We start from the raw sequence: 19015 nt of genomic DNA on the forward strand, positions 1-19015 counted from the left end.
GCAGCTTCTGCTGGCTGGTGGCTTGGGAGGGTGAAGGGAAGTGTCTGCACTTGGGCTCCCGCCTTATTCCCCTCTGCCTTTACAAGTCTTGGTCTCGGTCCCTCTCTCTATCCTGACTATGGGACACAGCCAGCAGGGAGCTGAGGGGCAACTTCTGTCCTCTCCTTGAATCAGAGCTGCTTTAGCTGCCATTTCAAAAAGAAAAAGGAAAAATAAAGAGTTTCAGTGTGAATGATTTCCCCTTTTGAGTCATTTCTTTTGCAGCAAAAGCTGCTTTTCAGGAATTTGAGCATCTGGGGAGAGTTAGGCAATCTGGCCTTCACCTCGCTCTGTCAGGTGAGAATCGCAAAGATTAAAAGACCGCTGAGGAGACCCAAGTCCAAAGAATGCCTTCCCACGCCTTCCCTAAATGATATATCTTTTTTCTAGTCTGAATTTAAAACTGCTTTTTAGAATTAAGGTACTGTGTATATGTGTGGTCACATGTCCCTATACAATGAGAATTTTAAGAATTAAAGCCAGTGAAAGTTTTGGGCACCCACGCAGCACACTTCCGTATTTCTAAATGCTTGTGTGGGGCATTCTTTACCTCACGTGCAGACTGTGTTGTACATTTAAGACGCTGGTTTTGGCGGCTTTGTTTATTTTTGATGGTTGAGATTTTTATGTGTTTTTGATAGCCCTTCATTAAACTAATGACCACTCGACAGCAGGGGCTTCGTGAATGCCTAATTGCTCAGCACCACTCTGTGTCGCTCCAAAACTGTTTTTGACTGGATATTTTTGGTGGTGGGTGGAGAAGCTGTGAGATCCTGCCCAGAACAGAGGGTGCTGGGGGAGAAGAAAGATTCTAGATTGAGGGCTCTGGAAAAGCTGCTGCTAATGGGACCCCACGCTGGTCTTGTGTCTGAACTTAGAATGGCTTTTCATTTTCGTTGGCAGGAAGGCAGCCAGTGGATTTGTGCCTGCTTCCATGACAGAGGGTGGTTCATTGGGGGCCGAGGCAGATGGGGGGTTGAGGACCTTGCATCATCCTTCCCCTGGTTGTCCTTTGAAACAGGGTCAGTTACCACTGTTCCTGTTGGCTTGCGTCAGAGCTGGGATTTTTAAAAACTGAGAAACAGGCACTTTGGCAGTAATTCAGTCTAACCATTCTGTTGTACAGGTAAGGAGATGGAGATCCAAAGACAGTCAGTGACTCAGATTAGAAAATATGGCACAGTCAGAGCGTGAATGCGGGTGTCATGAATCTTAGTCTGGTGTTCTTTGATTACTGTGTACAGGCTGACTTTTCTGGTTTGTGTCCGGGCCCTCGAATAAAATGAAGCCCTCCCTGTCAGGGCCTACCTCTAAGGACAAATGGACATATGTTTCTTTTATCATATAATTAGTAGTTGTTTTTTCCTGATTATAAAAGCAGTGCATATTCATTGTGTTTCCCACAACAGAAGGATGTACAAAAGAAAGTGAAAATTGCTGATAATCCCCACATCCTGAAATAACCACCATGAATGTTTTTTGTATACCCTTCCAGTCTTTTTAGTGAGTGTACGTTTGTGTATGCCTCATTTTTATTTTTATTTTATTTTATTTTTTTTGTGAGGAAGATCAGCCCTGAGCTAACATCCCCATGCCCATCTTCCTCTACTTTATATGGGACGCTGCCACAGCATGGCTTGACAAGCGGTGCGTCGGTATGCACCTGGGATCCGAACCTGCGAACCCCGGGCTGTCAAAGCGGAGCACGCCACTTAACTGCTGCGCCAGCAGGCCAGCCCCTGTATGCCTCCTTTTTAAAACAAAAACTAGATCTTACTGTTCATATAGTTTGACATGTTTTCTCTTTCACATTAACAACCTTTAGTAATCTTCTCCATACTAGCAAATAAAAAAATGTGCACTATTTTTTTTTGTGCTCAAAAACATGAGGGCATTTCAGTTACCAAAAAAGAAAGAAGGGAAGGGAGGAAGGGAGGGAGGAAGGAAGGAAGGAAGGAAAAGAAAGAAAACAGATCATTACAAGAGTAAAAATAAAAATAAAATTCAAAAGAAAGAAAGAAAACAGATCATTACAAGGGTAAAAATAAAAATAAAATTCAAAAGAAAGAAAGAAAACAGATCATTACAAGGGTAAAAATAAAAATAAAATTCAAAAAACTTATGCAAAATCATTTTGTACTAGTGCATCTTACTGCCTTCAGAATGTCTTGCACCTCTTAGCTATGTTAATCTCTTAATGAGTAATGGAATACTCTTTTTTAAGTATCAGCTTGATTTAAGCATAATTCATGTACATTACACCACATCCATTTAAAGTATATATACAATGGGTTTTAACAGTTGTGTACATACACCCTGAAAACCACCACCATAATACAGAACATTTCCATCATCCCCAAACAATTCCATATGTCCCTTTGTAGCCTGCTGCAGCCAGGCAGCCACTGATCTGCTTTTGTATACCATAGTCTGCATTTTCTAGAATTTTTATAATGGAGTTGTACAGTATGTACTCTTCTCTATCTGACTTCTTTCACTGGGGGTGTATTTTTGTGTGTTTTACTGTAAATTTTAAGAGGCACTTCATACAGAAAAGTACAAAAAACATAAGAGTGGACCAGCCCCGGTGGCCTAGTGGTTATGTTCAGTGCACTCCACTTTGGCCACCTGGGTTCGGTTCCCGGGCGTGGACCTACACCACTCGTCTGGCAGTGGCCATGCTGTGGTGGCAGCTCACATACAGAAAGAGCAAGATTAGCAACAGATGTTAGCTCAGGGTGAATCTTCCTCAGCAGAATAACTCAAAGAAAACCATGTAAGTGTACAGCTCAACTTACATTATCATTTTTAATATATGCTTTATCAAGTTTGTTTCATTAACAGAGGCCCAAAATAATAGTGACTGAAAAAGATAGAAGTTTATGTCTTTCTGTGTAAAAATCCTAAATCCATAAACTGCATTCCATAGAATTCTCAGGAACCCAGGCTGCTTCTGGCTCATGAGAATATGGTCCTTGTCCTCATGTTCTAAAATGGTGACCAGAGCTGCAACCATCACATCTATTCCAGGCAGCAGGGTAAAAAAAAAAAAAAGGATAAAGGGCATGTGGCAGCTGTCTTTTAAGGCAGGTTCTGGGAAGTCACAATGTGACACTTTGGCTTCATCTCAGTGGGCAGTACTTAATTGTGTGACTATACCTTGCTGCAAGGGAGGTAGGGAAATAGTTTTTTTTCCCCTGGGTAACCATATACTTGCATGAAAATCAGGGACTCCATGACTCTGGAAGAAGAGGAGAGTAGATTGGGGGATAAACCCATGAGCTGTGCCACAGATGCATGACGTTCCTTTGTAGGGCTGTTCTGTAGTGAGGTGAACCCTCCCAACTGCTGGGCATGTAGGTGTCCTCCAGGGCTTTGCTGTGATAAACCATGCCGTGATGCACAGCCTTGTGCCTAGTCTCTAGCCAGGGCCACTGCCAGATGTGGCTATTAGCATTGCGTTCAAATTAATTACAACTTTTAAAAAGTTAAAAATTCAGTTTGTGAATGATAATAGCCCCATTTCAGAGGCTCAGTAGCCACGTAAGTCTTTAGTGAGTCTCAGTGGGTGGTGGCTCCTCTGTTGGATGAGCAGATATAAAACATTTACATCATTGCAGAAACTTCTCCTAGACAGTGCTGCTCCAGGTAAGGCAGCTTCTTATCAGGGTGCCCGGCCTGGTGGGCCGGGTCGAGGCTTGACCTCAGCCCTCCTTGTCATCTCCACCAGGCTGCCTTCTGCAGGGCCAACCTACAAACTGTACGTGGTCCTTTACCTATAGTAAACCCACACTCTGAAGGCAGCTTCCTCTTAGGTCAAATGCACTAGCAGCTGGCCTCAGGAGGAGTCAGATGGATGGTTGGACTTGCAGAAGATAGTGAATACTGACTTGGTTTCAGTGGAGCCATTCGAGCCAGGTGGTGAGAGTTTGCATAACCTGCAGGTAGCATGGACTGCTTCTCCCGTTTTTTATTGTTTTTGTGGGAGTGGAAGGAACTGAGTTCCGTCCAACCCGCCCCGATACAGAATTGCGAAGATGGCACTTTGGGTGGATGAACCCAGGAAATGGGGAAGGGCTTAAGCACGTCCTCTGAAAACCATGATATTTTTAGCTCCAGAATAGTTTACAACAGATTTAAATGCACAGCGGATAATGATAACTTTCACAGCTGAGCCATCTCGGAGAACATCTGCACGGATGCTGTTCAAACACGGGCTGACTGGCTCTGTGTGTTCATTTTTCTTTTGATAGTGATAAGTGGTGGAGGGAGAGAGTGGGGACTTCAAGATCCATCATAAGGAGATTAAACTGGATTGGGGCCCAGGGTCCCCTAGAAGGGAGACGTTTACCCTGCAGTGGCCCCCTGCTCCTCCAGAGGGGAGGTCAGACATCTAGTGGAAACTGTGAGGTGGTCCCGCCCTGTGTGCCCTGTGGTGAAGGAGCTGAGAGGGCGCTGGAGCCCCAAGGCCATGGGTATCCTCATCTCCCTTTTCTCTGACTGCAGTGACACGAAGGTCAGAAGCACTGCTGTGGGGCTCAGGGCTCAGCCATACAGCTCCTGCTTGGATGCTTCCAGTGACGGAGAGCTCACTCCTTTGCCTCTAAGTTTTTTCAGTTGGGTGGGGTCAGCTCCTCCTGTTAGAAAGTGCTTATCTTCACTGTGACATGGCCCCTCTCTGCCTTTCACTCCTGGCCCTAGAGCAGCATGGTGTGACCTCCCTGGAGAGGACTCGGGAGCCAGGCTGCCTGGGTTTGAAACCCGGCTCTGCAGCTCCTGACTGTGCGACCTTGGGCAAGCTACTTACCCAGTTGTCTGAGTTTCCTCGCCTCTCACTGTGCATAATAATAGGACCTGCCTTGTAGGAATGTGGGGAAGATTAAACGAGTTAATAAGATATGAGGCACTTAGAACAGTTCGATAAAGTTAACTGCTGTTGTTATTTTTATTATTTTCCCCTATGAATCTATTTTCCATGTAGTCCGGGAGGTACTCCTCTTTGACATCTCACTGCAGAGGGTTCAGGAAGGTCTCTGACCCAGGGAGTTGGGGGGGTGGCCAGGCCAAATTTGCCACTCTCTGGGAACAGCAAGGAACAGGGGACAGAGTGGGGCTTGGAGCCAGGCACCAGGAGCCTGTCCTGAGTGCGTCCCTCACCAGCAAGGTGTTCTCGACAGGCCACTGCACCTCTCTGAGGAGAGATGCACACTTGCCAGGGTTGTCATGAGAATTCCAATGAGACGCTGGGTGCAATGGGCCTGCTGTGGCTCCCTGTAGGCACTTAATGAACAATCTCTCTCCCCTCCTCCGTGTAAAGGAGCCCCTTGTTGACCGGAAGTCCCTATTATCTCCCATTTAGTCTGTAGACAGTTACTGGGGTTGGTTTGTCAAGTAACCTCCAGAATAGGTCACATCGTGATGAAGGACACAGTCCAGAGGCATCAGAGAGCAGTTTCAGCAGTCTCACCTTTTGGATCCTAGGCCTCCGCACATTGCCATGGTAACTTCAATAAAACCATTTGGCGAGCTCACCCAGCAGTTGGCCTCATGGTCTCTGTGGTGAGTCCCCCTGCATGTCCCCAGGTGTCACTCTGTTGCCCCAATACTGTCCCGCTGTCCACAGCCCCAGGGCAGCCCACAACTGCACCAACTTCCCTAGAGGAATGTCACCACCAGAGGGCCTTGAAAAATCTCGTCCAAGCCATGAATTTTATGCCTGAGGCAAAGAAGGCCCAGAGAGGTAGAGTAATTGTCCCGAGGTCACACAGCCAGAGTTAGAACCAGAGGCCCTCTGGATGTCAGTGCTTGTGCCTCTTGTGTCTCCCTGTGGCTTCCATGCCAGGAGGGTTGTCTGGGCCTGGTTGGACCCAGCCCTGGGTGTTCTTATGGTCCCTGGTTCCTAGTCTCTGTACAGGGCCCTATCTAAAAGGTCTGGGTGTTCTATCCCGACTCGGCAGCTCGTCCCCTCTGGAGCAGAGCTGCAGAAACAGGATCCACCTCACCCCTCAGCATCTCTCCAGGCTCCTTCCATACTGCCTCTCCCCTCCTCTTCACACGATGCCGCCAGACACTAAGTGCACCGAGCCAGGAACTGCCCACATCCTCCATCACTGTGCACACGCAGCAGGTGGCTGGGGGTGGATGATTGCTGTCAGGGGGCTGATGGAACCTGCAGTCTGCATTGCCTGTGTGGCGGGAAGGGGTTGGGAAGGTACAGGCAGACGATAGTACCTTATGAAAACTTAAGCTCCCTGGTCAGCCTGTTAATTCTGAAGAGCTGAGTCATCATCAGCGTACCTGTAGCTGTAGGAACAGGGTCTAAACAGAGTCCGGCCTTTGTAGTGGAGAGTGATGGACTTGGAAGCTGTTTATTTCATCGGTCTGGTAGAGCTCATAACCTCACGGGGAGACCATCTAGAGCACAGAAGTGGTGTGAATTTGTCTAAAACCTGCACATGTTGATGTCAGCTTTCCGATCATTTTGTATCATGTTGTATTGATAGCGGCGAGAGGAATAGTCAGCAGCCAGAGTAAGCCCAGTGTTCTTCCTGAGGAAGAGAAGAGGATGCACTTAGGGGCCTTTCCGTTCTGTTCCCTTGTTCCCCAGTCCTCGTCATTCTGCCGTCACCCAGGACGTGGGGAGGGGACGGTCCTGTTCTGTCATCTGTTGGAAATAGACAAAAGCCTCAGGAGGCTCATTGGATTTTTTTTTCATCTGAAGGGGCTTTGTGGCCTCCGTCTCCCGATAGCCGTGTCTAAATGGCCAGATCTGTTTCTCAGGGTGAGCCCGGCCGCATGGATGCTGTGTTTGATGCGTTTTATCAAAAACTGCGTATCAACCAGAGAAGACATTTTTCTTTCCCAGTTCATTCCGTTTTTCACCTCGTCCTTCAGATTTTATAGGCCTGATGTTTTATGACATGTTCTGTCTTTCATTAATAAATCTTTTTTTTTTTTCCGAGAGAAAACCTCATCTTATTTTAACTGAGTTCCCATTTGTCACCAACTAGCTTCATGTTTTAAGATCTCTCAAGGCACAAATCCGTAATCCAGGTATTATGGAAAAATGCTAGTGTGGTTAGACAGAGTCAAAATACTCGCATGTTTCCTGGTGTCAGGTGTTCTTGGTGAAGGAGCTGGTAAAGCAGAAAGGGCCAGGAACCTGGGGGCTCGACTGACATCCCAAATGACTGCCATCCGTGCTGCCATGCAGGCGTTACTTGTCATAGTGGATCTGATTTTACATGAGATTGAGGCCCAGCTCATATGCCACCTCCTCTGTGCAGCCTTCCATGCTTGGAAATGAAGTTTGTGGCTTCCATCACTTCTCAGCACACTCTCTTCCTTGTGTCTCCTGATGTGCCTTGTTGTGTCTCTTTTCCCAACTCGATTGTCAACCCCTTGAGGACAAGCTCTGTGTCTAGTTCTATCTTTGCAGCTCCTCCGTGGGGGCACCCTCAGCCCCCACCTCCCCCCAGCCCCGCCCTGTCCCTCCAGGGCCCAGTGTAGGGCGTCCCACACAGTGCCTGCTCAGTACCCATGGGTTGAAAGGAAATCAGATTTTCAGTCCCTCTTACAGAATATCGCTTTCTGCTGAGCATACAATTATTTGCACACGTTTGTTTTATTTTCCTATTAGATCATGGGTCGGAAAACTTTTTCCATAAGGTTCAGATAGAAAATGTCGTGGGTCTTGTGGACCTTATGGTCTCTGTCGCCACTCTTCAGATCTGCTCTTGCAGCACAAAGGCAACCCTGGGCAATAGGTAGATGAGCGGGGGTGCCTGGGTTCCAATACAAGGTGATTCACAAAAACAGGCAGTTGGCCCTTAGTTTGCCGTCTCCTGAACCAGACCATCAGCTTCTGAAGAGACAGGTCTGTGTCCAGTCTGCCTTGTGTCTAGCAGAGTGCCATCCAAACAGCGAGTGCTCCATAAATGCTTGTTTGTGGATTAAATGAAACAAAAGGCTGAAACTGAGCTACACACATGCAGACGTAGTGACCCAGCGGTTCCCGTCCTAGGTGCGCACCCAACAAATGCCTGCACGTGGTCCCCAAGGATATGCACCAGGGTGTCCACAGCAGCACCATTTGTAATGGCCCCAAAGTGGAATCTGTCCCCATGCCAGCCAACAGAGAAGGGATAAATAAATTGCACTCTGTTCACATAATGGAATACAATGCAGCAATAAAAATAAATATGCTACTTGTAAAAATATGGTTGACTCTCACAAACATGATGTTGAATTGAGACAAAGAAGACAGACACAAAAGATGACATACTGTGGGATTCTGTTCATGTAAAGTGTAAAGACAGGTAAAGCAAATCTGTGCTGTTAGAAGTCTGGAGAGTGGTTACCTTTGGTGGGGGGTGTCTGGAAGGGGGTCCCAGGGGGGCTTTCTGGGGCACTGGTTATGTTCTGTTTCCTGATCAGGGTGCTGGTTATGTGGGTGTGTTCGGTTTGTGACAGGTCATCAAGCTGTATACTCATGATTTGTGTACTTTTCTGTATGAATGTTATAGTTGAGTAAAGCATTTGATTAAAAAAAAAGCAGTTTGTCCAAACAATTTTAACCAGAGACCACCCACCATTCTAATTCTCTGGCTGATGCTCCCCAACTGCTGTCTCCTCCTGAGCTCAGATCTGGGCTCTTTGCCCTGTAAATGGGCATCTGGAAGCCTGGGCCCTTCTTTCATCTCTCCCACTCACGGTGCAAGAGTGGGACCCAGGCTTGTGCGGGAACCAGGGGAGCACTTTGAGGGTAGAGCCAGTGGTCCCCGCACATTCCCCGCATCCTTACCCGCCATGTGTGTGACCCGTCCCTGGCTTCCTTGTCTCCTCCACAGAACATTGTAGGTGTGGGAGCTGGGTTCTGCGACGGACTTCGCTGTGGAGACAACACCAAAGCTGCCGTCATCCGCCTGGGGCTCATGGAAATGATCGCCTTCGCCAAGATCTTCTGCAAGGGCCAGGTGTCCACAGCCACCTTCCTGGAGAGCTGTGGCGTGGCCGACCTCATCACCACCTGCTACGGAGGCCGGAACCGCAGGGTGGCTGAGGCGTTTGCCAATACTGGAAAGGTAGTCCCTGGCCTGCCCTCCACACCCGCCTCCTTCCTCACTGGAGACTCCTGGGCTGGGGTGGGCGGCTGCCCAGCAGAGATGGAGGCCGGCATTCGTTGTTTGCCGGGGTTGTTGTGTTTGCCTGTCTGCTTTCACTTAAAAGTACTTAAGTCTTGGGCCGGCCCCGTGGCTTAGCGGTTAAGTGCGTGCGCTCCGCTGCTGGCAGCCCGGGTTCGGATCCCGGGCGTGCACCGATGCATTGCTTCTCCGGCCATGCTGGGGCCGCGTCCCACGTACAGCAACTAGAAGGAAGTGCAGCTATGACATACAACTATCTACTGGGGCTTTGGGGGAAAAAATAAGTAAAATTATAAAAAAATAAAAAAAAAAAGTACTTGTCTTACGTTCTGTATCTTGTATGACTTTGTCTTTCCTTGGCTTGCAGCAGAGGATTGCGGCTCCCCTCTCCCACTCTCCTCTCAAAATAAGTGGTTCTCTAGTCTTTACAGTAGATTTTTTTCATCCTTTGTTTTTAAGACCATTGAAGAATTGGAGAAGGAGATGCTGAATGGGCAGAAGCTCCAAGGACCACAGACTTCTGCTGAAGTGTACCGCATCCTCAAACAGAAGGGGCTGGTGGACAAGTAAGTCTCCCCATTGTCCATGAGACCAGAAAAACAGTCACTATCCCACTCTTCATCCCCTTCATGACACCAGCCCAGTGCACATAAGCACAGCTTTTGACAAGTGTGGGCAGGACTTTACTGGATTAGTTTTGTCCTTTGTGTGATGTGAACCTCTGTGGCAGGAAACATCTGTTTACCCTGAACCAGGAGTGTTTACGCAGAACACAAAACCAGCCTCTATCACAGTGGAGGAGCTCAGTCCTATAAAGCATGTTATAGAATATGAAGTTTGAGATTCTGGTTTGTCCTGCAGGGTGTTTGGTAAAACATGTCATAAGTTTTAAAATAAAAAAAAAAAAAAGATTACTTTGTTATTTTTATAAAAAGATACAGTCTTTTTTTGTGTGTGTGAGGAAGATCAGCCCTGAGCTAACATCCATGCCAATCCTCCTCTTTTTGCTGAGGAAGACCGGCCCTGAGCTAACATCTATTGCCAATCCTCCTCATTTTTTTTCCCTTTTTCTCCCCAAAGCCCCAGTAGATAGTTGTATGTCATAGTTGCACATCGTTCTAGTTGCTGTATGTGGGACGCCACCTCAGCATGGCTGGAGAAGTGGTGTGTCGGTGTGCACCTGGAATCCGAACTCAGGCCGCCAGTAGCGGAGCGTGCTCACTTAACCGCTAAGCCACGGGGCTGGCCCTGAAAAAGAAAGATACAGTCTTGTTAATGTCAAACAACTCAGAAAAGAAGGAAGGACAAATCACCCCAGAATTCTACCCCAGAAGTGACCTGTGTTGAGATTTGGTGAGCAGCCTTGCAGTCCCTCCATCGTGTGGATGGATGGGTGCATCCAGCCTCCACTGCCTTTCCAGGCCAGTCCCATGTTACAGGTGGGCTTGGTCAACTTGGTTTGTCACCTGATTGAGGAGTAAGCCCTATGGCACCACAAAAGCTGCTCAACCTCTCTGAGGCTGCTCCCGGGCCCTACCTGCCCCTCAGCCCTTTATCTTGTCAATTTGCTGAGCCTTTTCCCATAATCATGATGGAAAGTACACCGCCTCATAAATGTTTATGCAGCATATTCTGTGTGTCCTTCACTCTCTGGTAACGCTCTTCAGGAGAAGGAAAGTTTGGTTGCCTGGGAGAGTAGGGAGCTGGGCATCTGAATTGATGCTGCCAGTGTGGCTGATCCAGAGCACGCACTTCCCTCTGAGCTAGGAGGTGGGGTGTGGACGGCATCTGCTGGGCTCTCTGCTTGTGTCCCCTTCATTCTCTGCAGGTCAGTCCAGATGTCTGCTGGTCCCGGCCACACATCTTACCTCACCCTGCGCCCAACTCTTCTCCTTTTCCCCAGTACAGATTGATCAGCCGTAGAGTTCCCTATTGGAAGTTGAAAATGAGGGAGGACAGGGCATTTGTCTTCCTTCTTTAATTTGCATTTTATTTTTCCGAAATGGCTTTTGAAACTGGCCAGGCAGAGATGGAAGTCATAAACAAGCCTCCAGAGGAGGAGAATTACCTTTAAATTGTGACTAAAAGGAAAACACGTCTGACATGCATGGTTGTCCTTACGTACTTAACAGCAGACAGTGATGTGTTTGTGTGTGGTTGGGGTACTTTAATGACAGCAAGTCATTATCAGGAATTTTTAAAAGTCTTAAAAAATACCTGGGTGTTTGGTGATGGTGAGTATCTCCTGATCACAGTTTTAATGTGGCATCCATGTGCTCCCAAGGCATGCCTTTGATAGAATTCTGTGAATTGACCAGTTGGCCGGGTGTTAGTCTGTATTCGTCGTTGCACTCCCAGAGGATATGGACTGGAACTGGCATTCTGGGCTCACACTTGCCTGTTTTCAAAAGCAGGTGTGATCAAGCAAGTGAAACTCGGCTCTGAGCTGACGCCTCTCCTCGGCCATGTCCCATTTTCTTTCTTCTGATTAGAAATTGAACAGGCTGTGCCTGTGCTTAACGAGGGTGCTGCCAGAGGGAGGGGGCTCCACCCTTCTCCCAGGCCAGGGCGCAGAGTCCTGTGGGACTCTCCCTTCCCCTCGCCTGCTCCCAGAGCTGCACAGGCAGAGCCGAGTTCTCCATTCTCCCTTCCCACCACCTCGTACCTTGATTTTTTACTCTTTCATTCCCTCCATCACTGCTCTGGTCTTCCTCTGTTTGCTTCTCCCTTCTTGTCCCTTCTCCATTGCTATAGAAAGAGCACAAGCAGGAGGGCAGCATTTAAGGCCACCTTTGGCTTACTAGCCATGAGGTCTCGAGCAGGTCATACTTGTAGCTATTCTGTGCCCCAGTCTCTTTATCCACAAAATGAAACTGGTAGACCAGATGATTGCCATGGTCCCTTCCACATTGAGTGTTGTAACTCAGGGGCCTCCTGCTCCTGCACAATGAGGTCCACAGTCCTTAGGTTGGCATTCAGGCAGCCCTCTCAGTCCAGGACCAACTTAACTTTCTAACCTCATGTCCTGTTACCCCTACAACACCTTCTTCAGTGGAACACCTCCTTCTCAGACTCACGTATGCCTCTGTCCTCCTGCTGTTTGCCTGGACGCCCTCTTGATGTGCATCTCAACTCTCATCACCATAAAGGGAGCTGGATCTGTCCTCAGAGAAGCCTTCTTTCATGTCCTCCAGCCACAAAAAACTTTCCCTGCTTGGAACTTATTGTTCAGAACAGTGGTCAGCAAACTTTTTCTGTAAGGAACTACATATTAGTCTTTGTAGGCCACATACAGGTCTCTGTCGTATAGTTGTCTTCTTTTTCTCCTTTTAGAGCCCTTTAAAGATGTAAAACTCATTCTTAGCTTGCAGGCAGTACAGAAACAGGTCACAGGCCTTATCTGCTTCTTAGCCTGGGGTTTTCTGACCCCTAGACAATATTACGGCTCATGTGCTATGGACTTATTACATAAATATACAATTTTACTTTAATCTCCATATTTGGAGGGGGAGCATGTGCTTTTGGTAAAAAAAAATTCAAATTATACAGAAAGTCACACAGTGAAAAGTGAGTCTTGATCCCCCCAGACGTAGGCAGCTCTCCCAGTGTTTAGTGACCCTTTCCACTGAGCCTTGTCGTTCGTGTAATGGGTCCTGGACCCCACGTTCCGCTCTGCCCTGGCTTTTCTTCACCTTAGGATGTTTTTGAAGATCATTCCACATCTGCGCCTAGAGATCTCATCCTTTTTTTTTCAGTAGAGGTGTAATTGACGTATAACATTGTATTAGTTTTGGTGCACAACATAATGATTCGGTAGTTGTATATGTTGTGAAATGATCACCACAGTAAGTCTAGTTAACGTCCATCACCGTACATAGTTACAGTTTTTTTCTCTTACGATGAGAACTTTTAAGATCTACTCTCTTAGCAACGTTCAAATATGCAATACAGTATTATTAACTATAGTCATCATGCTGTGTATTACATCCCCATGACTTATTTATTTTGTAGCTGGAAGTTTGTACCTTTTGACCCCCTTCACCCATTTTGCCCACCCCTCACCCCCAACCCCAGCCTCTGGCAACCAGCTATCTGTTCTCTGTATTTATGAGTTCAGGTTTGTTGTTGTAGGGTTGTTTTTTTTTGTTTGTTTTTTTAGATTCCACATATAAGTGAAGAGATCTCATTCCTGCAGAACATTCCTCTGTCTGGGAGAACCACAGTTTATTTAACCAGTCTCCTCTTGATAGATATTAAAGTTGTCTCGGTTTTTCTGCTCTTAGAAAATTTGCTTTATTAAATTTCCTTGTACTTGTGTCTTTATGGACATGTTTGAGTATAAAGTGTTTATATTAGTTTGCTAAAGCTGCCGTGATACAAACACCAAAGACTGAGTGGCTTACACAACAGAAACTTATTTCTCACAGTTCTGGAGGCTGGAAGTCTTAAGATCAAGGTGTCAGCAGGGCTGACTTCTGAGGCCTCTTTCTTTGGCTTGTAGATGGCCGTCTTCTCCCTGTGTCTTCACATGGTCTTCCTTCTGTACATGTCTGAGTCCTAATCTCCTTTTTTCATAAGGACGCCAGTCCTATTGGTTTAGGGCCCATCCTAATGACCTCATTTTAACTTAATTACCTCCTTCAGGGCCCTATCTCCAAATGCAGTCACATGCTGAGGTCCTGGGGGTTAGGATTTGGGTGGGTGGGACACAGTTCAGCCCATAACAGTGTTGTAAGCTCCTCAAGGGCTGGGGCCTTATTTATGACACTGCACGTCCCTGCACCTGGTTGAAGCCTGACACATCTTAAGTCCTCAGTGTCCATTGTGGGATGGGTGATGACTGGTTTGTGTCAATATTTGTCTATGAAATATGTCTTTTGTCCTCCTGTCACCTCTAGCCTTATTTAGATAGTTCCCCAAAGTGATCTAATTGGCCTTGTGGCATTTTATGTTATAGAAAATAGTATGTAGATGGGCAGTATGGCCTAGTGGTTGGGTGTTGGCTCCAGAGTCAGAAACTGTGCCTCAGTTTCCTCATCTATAGAATAGGGATAATATTATTATCTACCCCATAGGGTGGTTATGAGGGTTAAACAAGTTACTTGTCCATAGAAATCCCTCCTGGGCCGGCCCCGTGGCTTAGCGGTTAAGTGCGCGCACTCCGCTGCTGGTGGCCCGGGTTCGATCCCAGGCGTGCACCGACGCACTGCTTCTCCGGCCATGCTGAGGCCGTGTCCCACATACAGCAACTAGAAGGATGTGCAGCTATGACCTGCAACTATCTGCTGGGGCTTTGGGGGAAAAAATAAATAAGTAAAATTATTAAAAAAAAAAGAAATCCCTCCTTCCCCCTACACTCTGTATCTCTTGTTAACATCCCATCTACAGAATACATTTTGGAAATGGTCGTGAAAGTTGGGGCGACTTTTGTCTGTGACAACAATGCCCAGTTAAAAATGCCTTGAACAACAGGGTTATTTTTCTCATATAACAAGGAGCCTGGAGGTAGCCATTATTGGTGTTGGCTCCTTGCCTCTGGGTTAGAATCTCAGTGGTCCTGTTACCCTCCCTCAAAGCCTCAACATGGCTGCAGCAGCTCCAGACATCACAAACTCACACAATTGCACTTAGTGGCAGGGAGCAAGAGCAGTCTAGGGGAGCAGATTTTTTCTCCAGTGCCTTTCAAGGAGAGAGATATCTTTCCCAGAAATCCTCAGCTGATATATTGTGTCTTGCTGGCTAGGACTTGCTTACTTGGCTAATTCTAGGTGAAAGAAGGCTGGGAAAGTGAGCATTAGGCTAGTTCCAATCTTGATAAGGAGAGAAGGGGGTTGGGAGTGGCTATGGGTGCCCACTCATCACCTGCCACCCTCCTTTAGGGACACGCACAAAGTTGTTCTTATCTTAGGAACAGGAGAACTAAGCTATGGAAGGGCAAGGGAAAGGGCTGAAATCTCCAGGCTCTAAATCCCATTCACAAGAATTCATTCAGCAAATACTCACTGAGCCACTTGCTGCTTGCTGCACCCTGTGCCAGGCCCCAGGGATGCAGAGGTGAACAAAACAGACTTAGGTCTTGTCCTCCGGAGCTTACAGTCCAGGACCCAGTGGCCATCTTGTGGCTGTGTTTTTTAGCTGTCATTTATTGCACACCCCCCATATGCCAAGTGTTGTACTGTCCACTTTACGTGTAAGTCAATTAATATAACAGTCCTTAGTGACCAGCTCCATTTCACAGATGAGCAAACAGGGTCAGAGGGGTTGTGAATTTGCCCAGAGTTAATAGGCTGTGGAGTCAGATTTGATTAAGTCTACCTGACTCCAAAAAATAACAGAACATTCTGGACCTTAAAAAACCCACAATGATAGAATATCATGAAGACATGTGACCTATCAGTACTATTTGCTATTCTTAAATTAAGTTGTCATTATAGGATTCTAACTAGATAATTTTCAGAATGGCCTTTAAGACTCTATTGATTCTGTCAAGCTCAATTTGGGCTGTGTGTGTGTGTCTGCACGTGTGTGTAAATGCCTGATTGAAAGTAACTTAGTTATTTCCTTAGTGATTCCTACCATGAGAAAATACTTGCTGAGCGAGCTGCACCTTGCGATAATGTTATCTTTTCTTACAGTGAACTGTTAGCCCGCTCCTTTGTACCCTCATCCATTTCAAACTTTCATTTATACCTGTGTTCACATCTTGGAAGAAAAGGCAAAATAAATCCAGCTTCCAACATGAAATCAGTGCTTGGCTAATTGTGGATCCCCACGTTCGTTCTTGCAGGCATGTTCTAGGCCTGCATTATTTATGGTGATCTGTGGGCTGCCTCATCTTCATCCTTGGGTGGTCCTTTTTGGAGAAGGGAGAACAATACCTCCCTGCAATGTAAAATTTATTCTCCGATCTTTTAAAATAGTGACAGAAACTTAGACTCATTCCAGGTTTGACCAAGAGCCTGAGCCACACTCTTCATGTAAATGACCACAGGTTACCCTGTAAGGGTTGCTGTGTGACTTGTTTGTAGACAGTGCACTCCAAACAGTCACACAGAGGATGGTTTAGGTTGTACCAAGATCTTACAGCCGCGGTGCAGAGGCTCTCTGCAGACCAAATAATAAAGGAATGTAGAAGGTCACCTTGTTTTCCAAAAGTAGCATACTGATCTGCAATCTGTCAGGTAGGACAGAAAAACTAATTTGTTCTATGAGGTAAACCAGATGGCCTAACTTGTCTTTTCACATTTCCCCCCAACTAGGTTTCCATTGTTTACTGCAGTGTACCAGATCTGCTATGAAGGCAAACCCATTCAAGAGATGTTGTCGTGTCTCCAGAGCCATCCAGAGCATAGATAAAGAGAATCACGCAACATGTCAGGGAAGGTTCTGCTTTTCCCATCAGTCTTTTGGGTTCAAATGGAAACCAGGACTTGGCAACAAGATGTTTGCTTGACTGTAATCCCATCATGGATATGTACGAATTTTTACAGGTTTGTTTTTGAATTGTGAGAAGCAGTTCACTGGCTAAAATGTACTGGTCAACACCTAGACACACCTGTGAACGTGTGAGTGCGTGTTCATTTCTCATTCTGTGGATGTTTCTATGAACCAAAATTAAAGGTCCATTTTAAAAATTACTTTTGAAATTTTCCCACTGTAGTAGCTTATAAGATTGGAAGTATCTCAACTAAACTTTTTAGATCTAATTCATATGTATTTGAGTGAAGGAATTTTTTTCTCATTCTATTGATGTTAAAATGTAACCAGCAGTAACATGGTAGAGTGGAGGAATGAGTGTGTTCAAAGATCAACATACTGTAACTTTTAAACAAGATTTCAAAGCCAGCATAATGTACTACTTCAATTGTGGATTGATTTTTTTTTTTTAACAATTAGATATTTTTAATTAGGTGATCTGCTGATGTATCTTCCTCTCACTGCAGTTTTCTGCATTTTTAGCCTCTTTTCTCTTCATTAGCTGCCAGAATGTGCTTTCACAAAGGCCCAGCAGTGGCGGAAGACAGAAAACTCAACTGGGATTTTCCTGCTGTGATTGACACTTTGTTCTGATTAACGACACTCGTATGATGCTTTTTGTTAGGTAGTACTTCATTTCCTTTAAGCCTCACAGATCCCCTGCGAGGGGGCTGCTATTATTTCTCTTTTAAGATGCAGTCACTGTGCCTGGTGACCTGGCGAGTAGGGGCAGAGGCAAGAGTCAAGTCCAGTGCGCCTCTACCCCACCAAGGTGCCGGAACCTTCTAAGACGTCACTGGGCTGATTTGACCTTCTGCTAATTGGTTGTGGCAAATGCCATATGCAGCCTTTCCTGAGGCCATAGGGGGGCTCCCTGCAGCTGAGATTTGTGTGGGTTGTTGTCTAGACAGATGCCACTCCGAGTGTGGTCCTCACTCCATCAGCTTCACTTGGAGTCTCTTAGAAATGCAGGTTCCCACGTCCCGCCCCAGCTCTCTGAAGTGGGGTGTGGTATCTATGCTTTAACATGCCTTCCATGTGTTTCTGATGCTCACTACGGTTTGAGAACCACTACTTAAGAAAATTTTCTTTAGATAGGCATTTCTCCAACCGTGTTCCATAGGAAACAAGTATCCTGAGATCTAGTGGTTGTTCTGGGTGTTCCCTGGCAAGGGCAAGTGAATTTGGGAAAGGCTGTGTCTGTACACCCCTCCTGAAGGTGTAGAATGTATGTCAGTGTGTCAGGGGAACCTGTTTATGTAACCTAGCAAGTCCCAAACACATTAAATTATGGAGATTTTTTTGGCAAGGTAACTTGCTAAAGTTTCCAGGGAACACTGTTCTAGGCTGAGATGACCTTGGGGCGGCTCAAATATATTCTTCACTTCTGGCAAGAAATTAGGGTGAATAACTACCTGTGGTATTGTTGTTCTGAGCTCTTACAGTTCAGGTCTGCCTTGAATCTTTGATGAAGCTTTAAGGTGACACTGTCAGGTATAACCAAGTAGATGTCAACCTCGCTGAAACGCACATTATGTGGAATAAGTGCTTTTAATTCCAGAATTAGAATGGGAATTACTGTATCTTCTTAACTAAGATGGGTTTCTGAATAGCATTACGGTTACCTTTCATAGCACTTGATAACTGTTAAGGGAACATATGAATGTCACTTATATATTCATGGATTTTCAGTCACTTTGTAAGATTCTGATCTTTTTTATTTTCCAGTTCGGGACTTGTTTCCTTCTATACCTGAAATGATTGTAGAATAGATTTTTGTGGGAATTTTAAAAACTCTATCCAAAACATTTTGGGGGCATTTTAAATCCCCATACATAGAAGTATATTGAAAGCACACGAAATGGCTATGAGTTTCATTGATTTTAGTGCCACTGTTAAGCTGATTAGTTTTTGCTTGTCTCATGATTTATCTTTTTTAAAGTTTGTACATAGTTAACAAAGTGTTACTTTTTAAGATACATAAAGGGCTGTAAGCTAACTGTGGTGTCTATTACGTAGGATAATTAGATGTGAGGAATTAGGATTTTGTCTTCTGTATATTCTCATCTGCCTCCAGCTTCCTACTCTGGGTTTTGTACTTGAGTGTTTTTTCTTTACAAATCCTCTCTTAGCACTCTGAAGTCTGCCGACTGTACCTCTTGAACATACTTATAATATTCTGCACATTACAGAAAAAGGCAAATTTTATAAGTTTATGCTCTGCTAATTGTAGATATTTATTGCTCTATGAGTTATCTATTTTTGTAACACCTGTGGGCCATCATTTATTTTAATTCACATTTCTTACTATTATGATAATAGGGTGAGAGATGTCTAAGAGAAGCTTAATTTGTGTG

The 19015-nt window shown here is 45.7% G+C and overlaps 1 protein-coding gene across 1 annotated transcript in view; it reads left to right on the forward strand.

The window, feature by feature from the left end:
- The window catches only part of GPD1L (glycerol-3-phosphate dehydrogenase 1 like), a 48882-nt gene extending 32063 nt beyond the window's left edge, over window positions 1-16819 (forward strand). Inside the window, exons 6-8 of the mRNA XM_004419457.3 lie at window positions 8889-9122; window positions 9642-9748; window positions 16442-16819. Coding sequence (XP_004419514.1) covers window positions 8889-9122; window positions 9642-9748; window positions 16442-16538 — 438 coding nt within the window. The 3' untranslated portion in view covers window positions 16539-16819. The remainder of the gene's footprint in view (window positions 1-8888; window positions 9123-9641; window positions 9749-16441) is intronic.
- The last annotated feature ends 2196 nt before the right edge of the window (window positions 16820-19015 follow it).

The sequence above is a fragment of the Ceratotherium simum genome, chromosome 5 (assembly GCF_057802395.1).
Source record: "Ceratotherium simum simum isolate JZ-2026a chromosome 5, ASM5780239v1, whole genome shotgun sequence".
Taxonomy (NCBI): domain Eukaryota; kingdom Metazoa; phylum Chordata; class Mammalia; order Perissodactyla; family Rhinocerotidae; genus Ceratotherium; species Ceratotherium simum.